Source organism: Falco cherrug, chromosome 1 (genome assembly GCF_023634085.1).
Source record: "Falco cherrug isolate bFalChe1 chromosome 1, bFalChe1.pri, whole genome shotgun sequence".
Taxonomy (NCBI): Eukaryota; Metazoa; Chordata; class Aves; order Falconiformes; family Falconidae; genus Falco; species Falco cherrug.
Genome location: NC_073697.1, coordinates 122710934 through 122729616, shown reverse-complemented (window position 1 = coordinate 122729616; position 18683 = coordinate 122710934). Strand labels below are relative to the sequence as shown.

The following is an 18683-nucleotide window of genomic DNA, read 5'->3' as shown; positions in this document are numbered from 1 at the left end:
GCCAGAGCCCGTTCCCTCTTTTATGCAAATGAGATTGGGGAACAGCACAGAGGGCTCAGGGAAGGAGCTGCCACTATGATGAAGTGGCCCCACAGGAGGATTTATTCACTTCCAAAAGCCCAAACTAACCCATCTGCTGCCATCAGGAGCAAGCGTTGCGCCACTTATCTCTGGACGTCGTCCAGCAGCGGTTCCGCTTGCTGGGGAAAGCCCCGTCTGTGTTTTGCTGACCTGTGCCCAGCAGCCCTCCCGCGTTTCCCTTACAGTAGCACCACATAACGCCAAAACATCCGCTAAAACTCTTACTCAGAAATTGCTCTTTACAGGTAAGAAATCCGTATGCCTGTTTCCCCCTTAGACTAAATAGCGTGCATCACAAACTGTTTTAAGATCCCAAATCAGTGACAAGGACAATCTCGACAGTTCACCTTACTATTGAAGCCTGGGGTTTTCAAACCATTTTAAACACATCCATTATAAAGCTGTACAAAGTCGGCTCTTCCCCAGGTGTGAACATCTCAAGAAGGTTGAATCAGAAGCAGGCAAGTGGCTGCCGAGCCATCTTTGTCGGTTACCAAACAGTATTAACTTTGCCTCTGAATGACATTACCGTGTTGTCTAGAAATTCTCACGTATCTGAGGTTTGAAACGCCTGGACTTTGCGGCGGGGATCTCAGGCAGGAGCACGGTTGCAGCATTCAACGGAACGCAACTTCGTTCTCAAAATGACGAAGTTCATCACGCTGCAGCCCTCGGCGGGCCCGGCAGTCGCTATCCTCACTAGGTTATTGCAGAGCTGAAAACTCACGTTTGCGGTTACGCACAGTGGGGAACAGGAAAAACTGAGCTGAAATACTTTAATCCACACACTTTAATCTACAGAGAAATACAGTACAAATAACAAGACAACAAAAATACGTGTTAGGAAAATTCAGTAACAGAGCCAGCACTGTGAAGAATCTGTATTTACAAACTTCTAAGAATAATATGGAGCAGATGTTTCTCAAAAGAGCCTTCTGGAAGCCCAGGTCACAACAGGCAGGCCATGACACAACTGACTGAAGACAAAAGGTTTCTTCAGTCCCACTTGTGTTAATGGTGAGACCACCACAGAACCAGGGGCAGTGCTGGGACTTCACTGAGGCTGCAGCTTCTGACAGACAGAACCTGGCCCAGCTCCTCAACTAAGACACCACCGCGTGTAACGGCTGGAGCAAACATCACAGTTATAGGGGGCCATAATATTGTTACCCTCCTCCGAAACACTGGATGAAGCCGATGAGAACGCAAACAAAGCAGACTTCTACGAGACGCTCCACACGCACACACCCTGTGCCTACAGGGTAAATAAAGAACACTCTTCCCGGCTTTTATGACCAAGAGTTTTACAGCAGTACCTCCTTACCCTCTCACTTCAACCTGCCTTCTTTAAAAAAAAAACACAAAGGAAAAACAATTTGGGTTTGAAAGCATCATGATGTCAAGAAAAAATTAGCAAATTTTGACTTTAAACATTTATATTGGAGGTTCAGTGTTATGTCAGTTAGTTATTTCCTTGCAAGTGAGATCTCATATACTTTATAGCTGTGAGCAGACAGGTTTGCACTGAGGTTTTGTTTTCTGAGAGGCAGGAATGGTGCAGACAGCTTTTGCTTATGTTTGGGCACTAAATAATACATCTCTTAAACTGCACCATAAAAAAACCAACTGTTCTGTCAAGAGTACACTGATCACTCCTTCCTTACTCTTTTGTGGGAAAACAAAAGAAAAAAAAAAAACCCGAATCCCAAATGTCACCTTTCTCAGTTGAAAAAACAAAAACAAATCCCAACGTTATAAATTCTACTTTTTGATCTATTACTTGCATTTTAAGCTCATTTTTTCCCTATTTAGTGCAACTTCAGAATATATGCATGAACACGTTTAATACAAATCCCAAGTCACAGCATCACAGTATTTCCAAGCTAAAGAGTAACTTTTCTTTTTCTAAACTGTTAACATGCTGGTATTTTCTTGTAATTAGTTATTACTAATTTAAAGTTACCGCTCTTAAAAGTAACATTTTTACAGTATTCTAATCACTAATTACTAAATAGAAATAACTACTATACATATTGAAGTTACAAGCTACAAAAATAAAAATCCATTCTGTTTAACTATAAAAATCCTAGAAAGAGAAGATGGCTGGAGGTACTCTATGGATTACAACAGCTGGTAGCAGACAAAATGGCTTTTGAGGGATGTAAACTCTGAAGATACAGAACGCAATAAACTCACAATGGAAGTTCCCACTTGTAAAATTATTTTTATGCTGAAATCTACAAACAAGTTGCAAATGCAACAAGAAATTAATTACATACAGCAATAAAGGTATACAACACAGTAAACAGGGCAGTATTAACAAGAAACAAAGTAAAAATTTGAATACATTCACACTTTTGAACAGTTAAGGGCCGGAACCTCAACTAATGTAAGTTCGCATAACATCACTAGGTTTAGTCAAGGCATGTGGCTTTACTCCAGCTAGAAGTCTCTCCCTGAGATGCCCAAAACCTGAACTGGGTATTCAGCACTGCTAGTGAGACAAAGACATGTCGTGCTTTTAGAACTGTGACCTAAACAAAGTTGAAATAGACAATGCATAAATTCTCTCAATATACTTAATTGCTAAATGAACAACTGATCTCTGTTGTCTCATTCCTGTGTTCAAGCAGCAAGCTATCATTTCTCAGAAAAAAAGTCAGAGCATTTTAAATAAATGGTTCACATTCAACAGGATCAGTTATATGCTGCTATTTTTAAATCTGAAAATATCCTAGTTTACTCCTAACTGAAGGGTCAAATCCTCCTTCTTTTCCAAAAGGAAGAAAACTGCCAGTAGTTGGTATGAAATACAGAACAAAAAAGGATTTTCAGTTAGAACACATGCAAGGATTCCCAAGTGTCCTACTCTTACCTACAGATTAACTAACTTGGTTACAGTGGTGCTCTACCAAAAAGCATTTGTTGCCAAGTGAAAAAGAGTAACTATCGTAACATTGATGCCATTATGCCGTTCACAGCTAAAGTACAGTGCTTTCAGTTTTTTTTTTTATAAACCAGTGAGATACAATAGCATACACCATAAAAGTTGTGAGCTTCTGTGCAACATAATGCAGAACCAGAAGGAACTGGCCAAACTCAAGCCAGAACCTTTAACTACCAGTTCTGAGAACCTGTGGAGAATGGGGAGGTTCCTCTCCAGCAGCAAAGAGCAAAAACTGTACATTGAAAATAGGTCAGGGAGACCAGGAACCTTCGGAGTCTTTCCTAGTTACCTTCCAGGTGTGATTATGGTGACTGAAAAAGCCAAACAGTGGGGAATACTGGGCTAGGAATAAACTGTGTGAAGCCATTCCGATTTTGTTTTCTGACAAGCTAGCTGGCATGGATAAAATGGACAGATGCCAGGCTCACTATCCTGGCTTCAGCAGAGCTTTTGATACTGTCCCAAATGATGTTTTTAGCTGAAAGTAGTGAGACAGCATGAAATGAGTAATTAAATGACTGAGGGAAAGCAGTATTTACTGAATAGTTGTAAACATCAGCAAGACAAAACGTATAGGGGAACAAATTCTCAACCTGAGTCAGCTGAAGTTATACAGAAGAAACTTCTAACTTACTCTTGCTACAAGCATTGTCTCAACAAGATTATTTTCCCCAAGTTTGTGCAAACATGGCAGCACTTTATTCTGCAACCAGGAGAAACTCAAGTCTGTTTTCCAAGAGCAAGTACTTCAAGCTTCTAACTAAAGTAAATGGCATTTCAAGTTCCTTAGTGCCTATGAAAAGCAAGACCTGGGAAAAAAAACACCCTATGAAGGGGCAACATCGAAAGTGAACATATAAAAAGAGTAGCAAATCTATAAATTATGCTATACGGTCTTCATATTATGAACAAGAAATGCAATTCATAATAGTGCTAGCTGGGAGAAATGTTCAAATTTGAGCATAATTCCAAATTAATTTGAAACAGAAATATTGCCATTGCAGTAGAAAAACCACAAGACTATGTTCTGTAATAACTGCAATAATTCCAAATTGTTGCTAAAAGTACACTCTAAATACTACCTTAACCTGCTTTAAATACCAGGCACAACAGACATACTTAAAAAAAAATATATGCAAGTGAATGCTGCTCACCTCAGCTGTTTTTGAAGACAAAGAATGCAAGTTTGGGCTTCAGATACCTTTTTAAAAAAGTCCAGACATGGAGAAAGATCCAAAACGCAGGTGATATTTGAAGCTGTTTAACCCTGCTATGAATTGCTGAAGTGAAAACACAAAGTAAAACAAAGCCTATGACAAGAAATTCTACACACATCAAAATATGCATACACATCCTCTCAACAGGCGTGAAAACAAGCGAGGTTTGAGCAAGGCAGCAAGCTGACTCACAGGCTCTCCGTACAAGTTCGAGTTTTTCCTATTACATGTCACAGGACTGAGAACCTACAGTAAAGCTATCTGAATCGGACCGAACTTCAGTTAAGCTAGCATATACAGCAATAAAACTTAAAACTTTGTGAATTTACTTTTGAGCACTTGACAACTGATGTTATTATTCACCCTGTACATTTTACACAAAGGTATACCGTATCAAAACTGCCAGAAGAAATTATTCATTATCCGTCTTTTTGAAACATCGCTTTCACTCTTTTTCCAAATGTTAATCGTTTACAGGGTAAAGGAAAATTCTTCAGTGCAGGACGTGAGATCCAGCTGCAGAGTACCCTCTTCTGGATAGAGAATGTACAGCAGTATTCTCAGGTTTCCAATCTGTTTTCAAAGAGCTACAGAGTAGCTATTTGCACTGGTTGGTGCTTTATGCACCTACAACATTAAAAAAAGCATGTAACAGCTTTACAGTCACAACACACACATGACAACATTAAGCAACTACAGCTATATTACAAATTAGGAAAGTTCATTTATGCTAGCATTAGAAACTGGGAGCCCATTGCTGACATTTACTGTCTGCAGTTGGACTAAAACTTAAAACAGTTCCATAAAAGTAACTCAAACCAGACTTTAATGCAATTTGCAACATAGTGGAAAGGAGGATTCATTGAAATCAAAGGACAGCGTGTTGAAAATCGCAAGACTTCCCAACAGACTCTAGTGCTAACACTGTACGCTTAAAAATAACTTTTTTTTTGGTCATGCATATGACAGCTATATAGTTACAATAGAAGGATGACCCCATGTCTGATTGGGACTGGGCACTTCAATCTTACAGAATATTCTCCATACCATAAATACAATTTTACAAGAGGCTTCCCCATGCTTACAATGGCTACATTTGCTATGGATCGTTTGTGCTGCAATCACCAACAGTGAATTTGTGAAACAAACTTCTTAACGTCCACCTGCAACAAGGGGATGATCGGTCCAATACAAACAAGACCATTTACTGAGAGTCCCCCCAAACAAGAGCCCCATTAGATGCTACTTTCACTTCTAATTCTCCTACGCTTCCCCAAAAGGAATGATGGATTCAGTTCCCAAAGAGGATTTCACGCATTTAGGACAGAACTTGACTCCTAGTAAGCCACAGTAAGGGGGAGGATCTTGCTGGCACAAACACAGTACAACGTCACTGGCACCCACTCAGGCAAAGCACGAGTAGAGAAGCCAGCTCACCTACTGTAAAAAAGGGAGACTTTCAAAGTCTTGCATTGATTATTTTTTTTCTAGATGTCAGGAGTTCACAGTGAAGCTTTTGAATAGTTAAAGGTTCTTAGGCTATAAATCTATCAACTTCAGATAACTCTTTAAACTGTTTTATGAATAGTTTAGATTAAGTAGCCAGTGGTGTCATTTCTCTGAGAAAATACTGCCTTTCATAGCACATACCCTGCTTTTCCAGAGACTTGTAATTTGTTTGTAAACAACAGTTACACAACCATAGCACAGAACTATTTTTAGGATACTGTTACAAGTTATTAAAAAAATATTAATAACTAGTAAGATTTTTGAAGCTAATATAAATTGAACCTTGTAACTAAAAAAAAAGGTAGTGTACTATACTATACATAGTATACTATAATAGTATAGATATTTTTACATAGATTTAACTATTAATTTGTTCTCTATATTTACATACAATAAACTAAGATGATGTGTATAAGGCTAATGAATATGGAATTTACAAATGGCTTCTGCTTTACAGTTCATTACACTCTAATCACATTTTCGGACAGCTGTAAATTCACTGATAATCAGTAGTACTTAAGATCTAGTACATACAATTTCTACAACAAACACCATCAAGTTAAAAAAATGCTCTCCAAAGAGGATTACAATTGAAGGTTTTAAAAATACTGACTTTGCCAAGGTTTCAATAAATTATTTTAAAATATAAATAGTTCATTCACCGTTAATGCAAATGTCATTTTATAGACAGCTGAAAAACAGTTTCATTTTACAAAACCTAGAAACATTGCCTACTTTACCCAATGGTATCACTTTCAGTTAGCATAAAAAAAACAAACACCAAAACCAGAAACACCAGAAGAAAAAAAAAAAAAAAAAAAAAAAAGAAAAGAAAAAGATTGGGGGAGTTCTGACAAAAGCAGCAACATTCAAAGTTCAGACCAAAGCTCTCAAGTTTTCTTATGATCTTAGCTTATGCAGTATACATTTAGCATAAATTCTCTCCCTACCTGGAAGATCACCTTCAGTAACTCAACTGGACTCAACTAAATGAATGACAGATTTTAAACCTCAACTCATAGCTCTCAACTGCTGCGGGCTTAAAATACCTGCAACAGAAAAGAAAAAAGGAAGCAGATTTTTACTTCTAGTAACCATGAAGATGTTTTCACCTGAGAAGCTTTTAACCTGAGAAGCTTCAGATAAGTCAAACTGACAGTTTCTGTGTATTGTTGTATGTGTTCTTAACCTTTACTATCAGCATGGGCCACTAATCTTTTTCTTGCCCTATATTCATATAGGAAATGAAGTTTCAGGTCCAACAAGGTATCTTTGTCCCCCTAAGAGCCAGTTGGAAAACAAATGCTTCCATGTTTTTTTGAGAAATTATACATGTGAATGCCAGAACCTGCTAACCTCTGCAAACTTAGCTCTCAGCCTCCACACTTAAAATTGCAATAGTTAACAGACTGACTTACTGTTGATCATTTTTGGGTAATTATGAAGCAAGATCTTTAACAAGCTTTCAAAAAAACCCCCACATTTGCCAATCATCATTTTTTCTTTAAAATCCTCCTCTAAACAGCCCCTAAAAAGCCTCCTCAAGAACTACAATGCTGCTATGTACAAAAACTAGAATTAGTTTCTCACTGAACAGAAGCAGAGCCACAGGATCATTCAGTACAAGTCACGGTACAATTATTCGTAAGTTGTATCTTGGGTACTTGGGACCTCAGTAGTACTCTACGTATGGCTTACAAAGCCAATGAAAAAGGTCATTTGCTAACAGAACATTTCCAGAAACCTATGTCCAAAATCATCTTTCTTGCTAACCACCTTCCCAAGAGCTCCCAGATCCTCTGCTCTCTCCATCAAGCCTATGAGATAGGCACTGCGCCGGCAGGTGCACAGAAGAGTACTTGTCTTGTTCCCAAGAAGAGACGGCAGCCAGGAGCGGGCCTGTTGTCAGAACGCCAGCCCACATCCTGCTTGGTCTGGTTTTCTGTTCTGGGACTGTTCTGGGGAACAGAGCAGGGGGAAACAGGCCAAACTGCCAGCTGTTCCCCCTTTCCAAGGGTATCAAACATTTTGCATTCTATACTGTGTATGTGCAGAAGATCCGACTCCACAGCAAAGAAGGGCTGCAATATGCGTCTCTTTCTGGCCATTGGAGTAATAAATAACTGCTCCACCTAGAAAGGGCGGGCATCCCCCACCAATCAAAAAGGCAAGAAACAGTTCACGGTAATTTAGCTGTGAAAGTTTTCATGGACGTAAAAGCATGGCTTTTTCCTCAGTTCTAGTTCATTCACAAGTATGAACCTTAGGGCATAAACCTTCATCTGAGGTTAGGTGCTTTCAGTGTTTTAGTGAGCTGAAGTTCATCATTGCACTATGTTAATTCCATGACATCTATACGTCTTCATCCGTCTGTTCTCTAATGTGGTCTTGCTCAGACACACTGGAAGCGTCGTCATCTGTTTGTTCACCCGAGTGATACAACATCAGTGCACGTGTCTTGTGAGTTATGGTAACAGTGCAGGGCCCCTGAGCCCACGGCTCTCCATCCACCTGCATCGGCATCTTTGAACTCTTCAAGATCAGCTAGTATTAAACAGAAGAACACACCATCATAGCAGTTCAAAGGAGCTCTGAAGATACCTTTTACAACTACAATATATTGATGCTGCACGTTTTCAGTCTGACCAGGGACAAACTTTGTATGTAATTAGTTGCACTCATAGGCCACCAACCACAGCAAGTACTGTGGATTATCAAGTAATTAATTTTTACTAAGCAAGAGAAACATCTAGCTCAACTGCAACTTCAGATCAGACAGCTGAGTGCTTGAGAGTCTGTAGTGTGTATTATTAAAAAAAATTTAGGGAAACAGGTTGATAAACACCACTTACCCTCACGGTATGTGCCTGCCCCAGGCGAACAGGATTTGCTAGCTTCACCTGAATCTGGGCACAGTGGAAAGAACCATGAACACCAACAACTTCCAGAAGTCCGTCGTCATGTCTATGAATTAAGAAAACAGACTCTTTTAGTGATGCTCATGAGCTCTATAATGGCTGTCCAAAGATTACCAAAAAACCCCAGTCCTTTTATGCTATTCCTATAGAGAAGACTAATGTTATTCTACAAATATGTTGAAACTATCTATTTGTGCTGGACAACAAATCACACTGAACAGCAAAAGAAGCCATAAAAAAAGACACAAGCGTAGAGCAATACAGCAGCTGGTATACCCTAGCTGGCTTCTGGAAATTATATGATTTTCCAAGGTTCATTGTGCATATTTAAGGCCCACAGTCGACTTCACTTCCATAAATTTGTACAATATTCCGTCTTTTCACTCAGTTATTGATCTACAGGAAAGCCTTTTCATGGCTTAATTTTTTTAGCTTTTGGTAAATATTTGCCCAAGTATTTTTTAGAAATCCAGTATCATAAGCCTTGTAACAGAATTATGAAGTATATTGATATGACCTCTGAGGAAGGAAGTCACAAGAGGGAATAATTAATATACTCACCTGTTCTCTTTAGTATTGCTCCAGCTGACTTACTCAAGCATGGGAGTCAACTTTTTTGCTTGCTTTGTTTTTACTTTATATTTTAACCTCCGTTAAGATGTGCTCTTTTATATTCTGAAGCGGACATATCTTCTGCTTTTTGAAGCCTACCTTTATTTTTAATAGCCTCTTCAACAGTATCACTTAATCATGCCAGACATCATTTTAAAAAAGTCTTAAAAAAACCCTCAATATGTGGGATGCACTTAGTCCAAGTCTCTAACATGAGAAAAATAATCTGAGATAGCCTACTGTCACAAGGAATCTTCTGACTTTCAGACAGGTCTGGCTACATAAGCACAGCCTGCTGCAGGAAATGCTTGCACTACAAGAACTGTTAAAGGAAAAAGAAGATGCACTGTGTACCTTGCCAAGGGGTATGGCTCATCGCCCATTCCTTCCCAGAGCCTACAGCCACCTCCCCAGTATCCAATATTCAGGACAATGATGCCTTCCAAATTGGGCAACTCGATTCTCTCACCATCCAATTCTAGCTTTAAAAGACAAACACAAGTTAATTACTGTGGATCAAATTCAGTAATTCAATATTAGCTAGTTATTCTCTTTATGCATTTAATAGACTTCCACTTGAAGAAAAATTGGCCCTGTATAAATAGAACATGTTTTCCTTTCATACTTTTAAAAAATGACTTCTGGTTTCACAAGACATCCTAAGCTGTAATAAATTTCTGTTAATAAAGCAAAAAAGGAACGTCACTTATGTAAGTATTTGGTGCTAAGGCAAATTTTATTTGAATATCAGTACTTGAACTTACAGAACTGAGTCAAGGCCAAAATTTAGGACTTTTCAAGTAAGCTCAAAGACATTAATTCCATGAAGTAAGCTGAAGACCGCAAAAGGAACATCAAAAATACTTAAAGTCCAGAGCCATCCTATACAAACATCATATACATGCAAACTGCAAAGCTTTTCCCCTTTTCTTTTGAAAAGAAAAAAACACCGAACAACCAACAAAAATCCCCAAAACTTTTGTATGTTTTTATACTCCACTGATTATCCAAAGAATAAGCAAGTTAAAAAAAAACTTACCTCAACCTTTTTGTTAAGATCTTTACATTCTTGTACTAAGCAGTCTTTGGTTCCATAAAAAAAATAAACAGCCTATACAAAAAAGAAAAACCAAACAGGGAGAACAGAAAACACTGTAAGAGAAAGACAATACATATGAAGACTATTTGAAATATTCATGTATAGTTACTGTTCTGCAAACCCCTTCTAGAATTCATACACAACGTATTTGCACGCCTTCAACTAAGCTTTCTTCGTGAGATAGGCTACAATTTGCACTTTAAAAGGAAACAGGCAATGTCCTCAAATCATTATGTTTCAAAGAAAATGAGACATTCTAAACAAAAAACTGACCAAACAGCCACACTCTATAAGCAAGCAAGAAAAGGCAAGGAAGAACACTTGTGCGTGGGCTGGAAACATGTTTTACTTATGGAATCTGTTTCCCAAGAAAAAGGAGTGAACGCTTAAAATGGCATGACAGGAAGTAGGGCAGCGAAGCAACATAAAGCAAAAAATAGCCTTAAATCAAGTCAACAACTACAAGGAGACAATGTCACTTTACCAAACACACCTTGTTAATAATTCTGCTGGAAAAGAGAGAGGGAGTCTTCTCACGATGAGCATGAAAATTTAAAGCCATGAGAGCATCAGGTCCTATAGAAAAGTAGTTGTTCATTGTGAATACCTGTAAGACAGAACTTCCAGTTATGATCCTATTAAATATCATTATTATGTTTTAAGAGTCACGTGTTTAATGGGAAGTAGGTAACCAGAAAAATAAGTATAAACATACAGGTATTCCATAAAATCCATATTTATACTTGAAAACGATACCTTTGGTTTCCTTAAGTTGTAGTATCCTTTGTTTGTCACTTGAACCTTCCACCTGAAAAAAAAAACAGCCACTACTTAGACTCATAACAGACTGTTCTCACTTAGTATCAAAGTTGTAGTTAGGAAGCTCTTATATGTGTTGGCATCAAGTCAAGAGATTCATATAAATTATGAAAGAGTTAAGCTTTACAGACCAACTAAATAAAGACTAGTTTTTTACCTCAGTATTTTTGTAGTTCCCTTCAGCAATAGTTGTATTTCTTTACATACACTGATCCAACTGGACATCAGTAGAGCTATAGTAGTATTTGGTTGTACAGATTTTATCTTTTCACTGTTACTTACCTGTCTAGTTTGATTCCATCTGCCTCCATGACATTTCGTAAGATCTGCTCTACAGGGACTTCTCCAGCATAACCTGCACCCCAGCCCAGTGTATTAGACAGGTCATTACCTGTTCCCAGAGGTAAAATTGCAACTTGTGGAATATAACGTTCTTGCCCCTACAACACAAAAGCACTGTGTATTAGCTCCTTCTCCAGCACTCATTTTCCCCATTTTACCCCCAATGTTCAGGTTAGAAAAGTATCATTAGCCTTCACAGCAGCCTGTTACCCAGTGCAGAGCAATAGAGCTGGCAGCGTTAGTACAGCAGATGGCACATCTGAGTACTTACTGCAGGGATAACGCAAAGGAAGGAAATTGTGAGAAGGAAAGAACACAAACACAATATGGAAACAATGCATTATTAATACCAAACAGAGTATTCCTTCAAGAGAAGGACGCTTTGGATCTAGAAGTCAAAGCCTGAACTTCTCATCCGATTTCCTGATTATATACTGCTGACTTGCTGCAGCGGTGGTAAGTTACTCACCCCGATACTGCACATACCTCTGGAAAGCGGTATGGACACCGAGATGTAACACACAAGGCTGTGAACCATAACAAGACACCAAAATGCTCTGAACAGACTGAAGTGAGGTTAGGTCTAAAACAACAGATGCACGTAATAGTAGAGTATTCAACCACAGACAGAAATTCACATAGTCAAAGGAGGAAAGTCAGTACCTAAGCTTCAGAGCTGCCACATACACACGCTGATCCAGCTGTCATAGACAGATGGAGCAGATGATAATCACCTGTGCAGATCACAGAGCAACAGCAGCAGACACTGAAAACTGGCCACCTTAGCAAAGGTCTTTGTTCTCTTTACCACAGAAGGGTGAGCAGTTATTTCAGATGTGCCACAGCCTTTGAAATTCAGCTGTGAAAAGTACTTGCAGGAAGTGGCATTATGGTTACTATTTTTTCAAGAAGAGTTATCAGCCAGGTAACCTGTATTTGAGAGTCAAGATAAATGAAGGGAGCAAATAACCTACTGCTGATAATAAAAAGGTTTTGCTGATAAACTCAACAGTATGTATCTAACTCCAATGTGTTGTGTGTCATGTGACTCAATCTGAATACTTGGAAACAAAGAATCCAGATTTCATCAAACTATATTGGTTCTGAGGGACAATATATCAACTGTCCAAGACCAAGTAACCACGTACTTATCTTCATTAACCTCTACAGTTAAACTTGGTTGCATTTCTACTTCATCCGTACATAAAAATTCTCAAAGAAGCTCAGTTTGACTATGCATGAAGTTGTAATAATGGTCTTCAACCACAGCATTTCAGTTATTAACAAGAAAGTCACAGGAAAAAAAAGCAAAACACATCAATATGAGAGTAACTTTCTTCCTTATATCACTAGAGAAAAAGTTTACTACGTAAAGCACTAAAGCCCTAGTAATTGTTCTTAATTTTTAACTTTCTCAGGAGTTCTTAGTAGTACCCTGTAAATGGGAATATCTTCCATTTCAAATCAAGAGTAAACATACAGCTTATTTTTTCCTTCTCTACTTGCTGTTAATAGGTAAGGCTGCAGACTGGTAAGATTCTTTAGAACATACTGTAAGGAGCAGATGCAAATTATGGCACTCATTTACATACTAGTGATATAACCAGTACAGCCAGCAAAATTATGAGGTTATTATAAAAGACTGAGCATGCTGGGAGAAATAAGAACTCAGAGCACATTAGCCATTATTAGCAATGCCTTTTACGACAAAGTAAATCTGTTTAGACAAAGAGGAAAGAACAACGCATAAAATATTCTGCAGTTTCTCTTCTTGTTTTATAGAAAAGAACGACTTTAAATATAATTTAAAATCTAAAGCTTTCATATTTTTCCTGAACTACAGGGACTCATAACAAGATGCGTTTCCCCCTACTCCCAAACACAAATAAGCAATTCCACCAGCATTTCTCTGCAGGCTTACTCAGGAAGATGAAAACAACAAATGCAGGTAAGAGATTAGGTGTATTGCTTCTGTAGCTCCAAAACTCATTTTGCCATCAGACATCTTTTAATTTAAAACACAATACCTTTATCTTCATTTCATCAATTGCATCCAGGACCCAGCCTACTGTGCCATCCCCACCACAGACAAGAACCCTGACAGCATTGCAAGGCAGCAAGGTACAAAGTTGGAGTGCTTTAGCAGGTGCAATTTTGCTTAGATCAAATACCTAGAAGAAAGGAAAATAAGTTCACAGAACATGGCTCAGGATTTGCCTCACAGACGAACAACTTCAAGAAGCTCATTCTAATGCAAAACAAAGACTCTCCATTTACAATATTACATTAGCAACTGAGCCGATGTGGCTTTTACAAGCAGGATTTGGTTTCCCAAATTCACAGTAGAGCTCCAGCTGCTTCACTAGGAATAAATGCCACCAAGAAACCAAGCTAACACTGTCCTAAGAAAAGTCTGTATCTAGAGGCATTATGATGAATTCTGTACACATGGAAGACTTAAAAGCTATTTTTAAATAGCATACAAAGAGGTTTATTCTTTAAAGCCTTATTGGGATGCATTCAAAACAAAACGCATAGTGGTTTCTATTAGGCTGTAGTCTAAGGCTGGCTTTTGAACTTCAAAGGAAAGGTATTGAGGTGCAGCCAGGAAATCCAAGAAGCTAACTGCCTTACATCAACATCCTGTACCATCCCAGTGGATTTTAAGGGGAAAGCAGCAACACAAAGCAGCAACTGTAAACACTGACGTTTTCACAAGTGAAGTGAGGATTTAAACAAACACAGGTCTCAAATTAAGATCTCAGTATTTCATTTTCTAAAAATTGTACACGGTTTCAAGAGCCAGATACCCATCTTTAACAGAATTACTGCCATGTATTAACATAAATTAAAAAAAAAAAATGTACCAGTATTAGAACCGTAACAAACATGGGAGTAGGAGGACCTTCTGCACTTTTGACCTCTCTAAATAAAGCTATTCTTTCTTAACGAATAAAACGCATGAGTGCTTCCTTTGTGATCCTACTGCCACTGTGTAAACAAAGTTACATTTATCCTAATTTAAACTTTTATTTTATTATAGTGGCTTTTCACCATAAATACCTGAACGGGGTTCAGCAGAATTTTAAATTCTCCTAGTAAAGTTTCACCCATGTTGTTTCCACTACGAGTATTAGCCAGTATGATTACTGGCATCCAGTGTTTTCTGCAGTAAGGTACTACCTGGAAAAAGGTAAAAGTCAGTCAGTCACACAAGCACTGCACTTTTGAAAGTGGTTAAAGCCTTGCTCCAAAACCTGTCCCCTCTAAGTGCTGAAATGAGGAAACTACCGATTAGCCTGAAGCATTCAAACAAGAAACAAATACTTCTGACACACCGAATTGAAGATTTCCATTCTACAGTGCCTAGGATGATAAATACTGCAGTATTATGAACACAGCAGCAGAGAAATCACAAAACATTCAAGGAAGGTACCCAAATCTCAGTGTTTTGGAGTAACAAAATGCTAATCTTTGCTCATGCTGCGACTACGATGTTAAGAACATGACAAACACCTCTGAATTAACACTCCAAGTACTTCATGTACATTGAGACATTTACCTGACAGTTATTAACCTGACAAGGTACTGAGTTTAATGTGTGGGGTGGTTTTTTTTAATATATTAAAAAAACAAGAAGCAGTAGGCAATTACCTTTTCATAATTTGTTCTTTTGTCTTTACGCATCTGGTTGATTGTAGACATATAGTATGGTGGGATAATTAAGTCTCTGAATTCTCCAAATGTACACTCCTCAGTCTTTAAACAATCCATCATGCATTCATCATGTACAGTGTACTGACACCACACACATCTGGAAAAAGACAAAAATACATGAAAAAAAGTCCTCAAACAACAGGCACATCGATTTTGCTCATTTATTTTAGACAGGTTAACCTTCTGCAAAGTATTTATGTTCACATGCACATTATAAGTAACATTTTAAGCACAAGAAGGAGAAAACCATGCATTACTCGGAAGTTTACATGACTACGTATTGGCTACGGAAAATTACATAACCAGGTCATGGACTTGCAAGTCTAGAAAAGCATTTGAATTCTGTGGAAAAAAACCCAACAGTTTTAAAGTAATTCTATTCTTTTTAATTCCCAGACCAGGTGCTATAAATACCCTCCTGCATTATTTGCAATATTAGGTTACACTGGAAGTTTGTATGAGAAACTCCCCCTCACCCTTGAAGAGCACACTTAAAACGCTAGAGTTCAATTTATTGAAGTGTTACTAGTAACATTAATTAATGTATCTCTTAAGAATGCAAACATCCCTTTAAGTCTGAAACCTAAAAGGTTATGCAGTACTGCACAAGGCTGATGGGATTTTGTTATGCAAAACTGCTCAGCTTTTTGACCTATTCCAAAAGCTGTCCTGGAAAACAGATCGGAACAAGAGGAAAGACTGCAATATGCACTGCCAGCCCCTGCAGAATGTTAATCCTCATTTGCTACGTCCAAACCCTCGGTTTAAGCAGCTGTGCAAGCTATTTTTGGAGTCTTTCTGACTAATCCAGCACACAACTAGAGTGGCACTGATATCTGCCATGTACTGTGACTTCCTTTTCCTCTTCTTCTCCCTTTGCCTCCAAAACCCTCTCCTTCCCTCCTCTCCCACACCCACTCTCTCTCAAGGTTTTGTTTCTGATAGTATGCTCATTTACACAGTAATTCTGCTTACTTACCAAGAAGTTTGACAGTATCACACAGAAGCCAAGCAAAAGCTAGTAGCATATACGCTGGGAAGATGACATCCTTTGAGAAGGCTGAAGTAACACACAGACACCTAGGACCTGGGCCATTAGCACTGTATTTTGGCATAATGTGCTACCATGTGTCACGCTGACAACTTTGCAAGCAGCCTTACTGATGAAAGTGCAAGCCCTTTCAATGGTCCCTTGAATTTTTTGAACACTCTTACCACCTGTCTAACCTATAAACAATAGATTATATTACAGTAGCTTTTAAAAGTTCCCATTAGCTTTGAGTACCCCCAGAAATGAACTTAAAACAGCTATAGGATGGTTGTTTGTTCTAGATAACACTGAGCAGATGCCAATTTTGCAGAGACACACATTTTGGTGCTCTGAAGTGGGAGCTGTGCCACCCAAATTGCTCAGGCTACCCACTGTAGGAATGGCAAATGTGTTAGAACCTTCCCAATGTCATCCCCTAAAAAATAAGCTCTCTTGGACACAGAGAGCCTTTCATATGTAATTATGCAGGAGCTAGTGCATCATGCAATTAAGAGAACAAGCGGACTTGAGATGCAACGACACAATCTATGACTCCAATTACCCACCAGCATCAATTTTAATTTAATCAATTTCATTCTTGAAGTTGTAATTTTAACAGAGTTTCATGTTTTGACTACAGCAGGCTCTTCTTTGGGGTAATGCATTCCAATAACCCTGTGGGAAATACCATACTGATTTGGCATCATACTTTCCTCATATACAGTCAAATTCCCGTGCAGTACCTGTAGTCGCAGAGCTTGGGCTGTGTGCCACACTGTTGTTTGCATATCATACAGCAGCAGCAGAGCGGGACATTGCCTCTGATCCAGTGGTGTGGCATTGAGCTGTGGGCTCCACCATCGCTCCTCATCATGATTTCCTTGCAGAGGAAGAGCTGGTCAGCCTTCTTGAGGCAGCCTTCGCTGACACGCAGCCCACAGCCCGTGCAGAAGGCACCCTGAAGGATGTGCTGGGCACACACGCAGCAGTAGGAGGGCTGCCCGAAGAGGTCCGTGTAGTGCCAGTCATGCTTGCTCTTGCGAAAGATGTCCCGTATCAGCACCTGCCGCCGGGACCGCTGGAAGCTGCACCACAAGGTGATCAGCACCGGCAGGATCACGGAGCAGAGAGTCCAGAACACCAAGCTCCAGTCCGCCACGGCCGAGGAGGAAGCGCCACCACTGCCCGCCGCCCCTGCCATTCCTCAGCAGCTCGGCCGCGTCAGCCTAGCCCCTCGCACAGCCCCTCGCACAGCCCCTCACGCCGGCCTGGCCCCCCGACACCTGGCTCCTCACCCCTACCCCCTCAGGCCCGCCTAGCGCCCCTCACGCCGGCCGGGCGGGCAGCGGGCCGAGCCCGGGAACGGCCCCCTAGTTCAAGGGGCCGCTGCGCAGCTTCGTTAAGCATCTTTTAATCCCTTATTAGGGCTAAGCGCCTCCTTGCCCCGCACCCGGCCTACCGGCGGCAGGTTTCAGCGCCGGCCAGGTGCGGGGGGCTGCTCCGCTGCCCGCCCGGGTCAAGCGCAAGGCCGGGCCCGGCCCCCCGCGCCAGGAGGGAGCCGCCGCGCCGCCCCCGGCCGCCCCGCTCCCACCCAGGCCCCGCCGCGGGGGCGGGGGGCGGCCCCTCACGCCCCCTCCCCTCGGGCCACCGCCCGCACTCGCCCGCTGCCCGCCCCGCAGCGGCGGGGCTCCCCGGGCCGCGGCCGCCTGCGCTGGGCCGAGGGGGGAGCGCCGGCCGCCGGGGATGCGCGGGGCGGCGGAAGCGGAAGCGGCCGGTTGCCAAGCGCTGGGCGCCGCCCCGAAACGGGCGGGGGGCTCGACGGCGCTTTATCGCGACTGGGGGTTGACCGGCTGTCGCGACAGTACACGCAGAGCGGCCCGGCCTCGGCGGCGGCTGGCTGTGCCCGGGGCCGCGTGGTCACACCGTCTCGCCCTCCCGCCCCGGCCGTAACCGCTTGCCCCCGCCGCAGGTCGAAAAATAAACAGTTGCTGCTTCTAGAAGGCGCAGGGCCTTGCACCTTCGGAACGTGCCTTGAACAGTTCCGTACCGCCACGCCGTCCGCGCGGCATTGCCTGGGATTTGGGCTGTCGGTATCTCAAAGCCTGCGCTGAAGGGCACCCCCCCCCGCAGCCTGGGGTGCCTCAGGCCCCCGAGGCCAGAGCGGGGCACGGCCCAGCCCCAGCGGCCCCTCCATGGCCCCCGACCCCCCAGCCCTCCCCGCTGTGCCCATGGGGCTCGGAGCTGGCAGTAACGCGCCAGCCGGTGCAAGGCAGGAGACGTGGGCCCAGGCCAAGGCAGCCGCCCGCTGCAGCGCCAGGCCTCCCGCTGGCCTCGTGCTCCCGTTTCTGGAACCTTCCTGAATCAGAACACTGGTGAGCCCTGTGGCCCTGTG

At 41.3% G+C, this 18683-nt stretch overlaps 1 protein-coding gene across 2 annotated transcripts; it reads right to left on the bottom strand.

Moving 5' to 3' along the window:
• Positions 1-610: 610 nt before the first annotated feature.
• Positions 611-18060, bottom strand: DGKE (diacylglycerol kinase epsilon). 2 transcript variants are annotated; one of them, XM_055726354.1, is made up of 11 exons: positions 17035-18059; positions 15199-15358; positions 14608-14727; positions 13572-13715; positions 11485-11642; positions 11140-11191; positions 10877-10990; positions 10324-10395; positions 9639-9766; positions 8607-8718; positions 611-8298 (listed from the first exon to the last, which is right to left on the bottom strand). In XM_055726354.1, exons 1-11 carry the CDS (start codon positions 17490-17492, stop codon positions 8107-8109), a joined length of 1710 nt encoding a protein of 569 aa, XP_055582329.1. In that variant the 5' UTR covers positions 17493-18059; the 3' UTR covers positions 611-8106. The 2 variants fall into 2 exon arrangements, with proteins under 2 accessions (XP_055582329.1, XP_055582339.1); XM_055726364.1 differs by lacking the exon at positions 13572-13715 and having other exon boundaries at positions 17035-18060.
• Between the last annotated feature and the right edge of the window lie 623 nt (positions 18061-18683).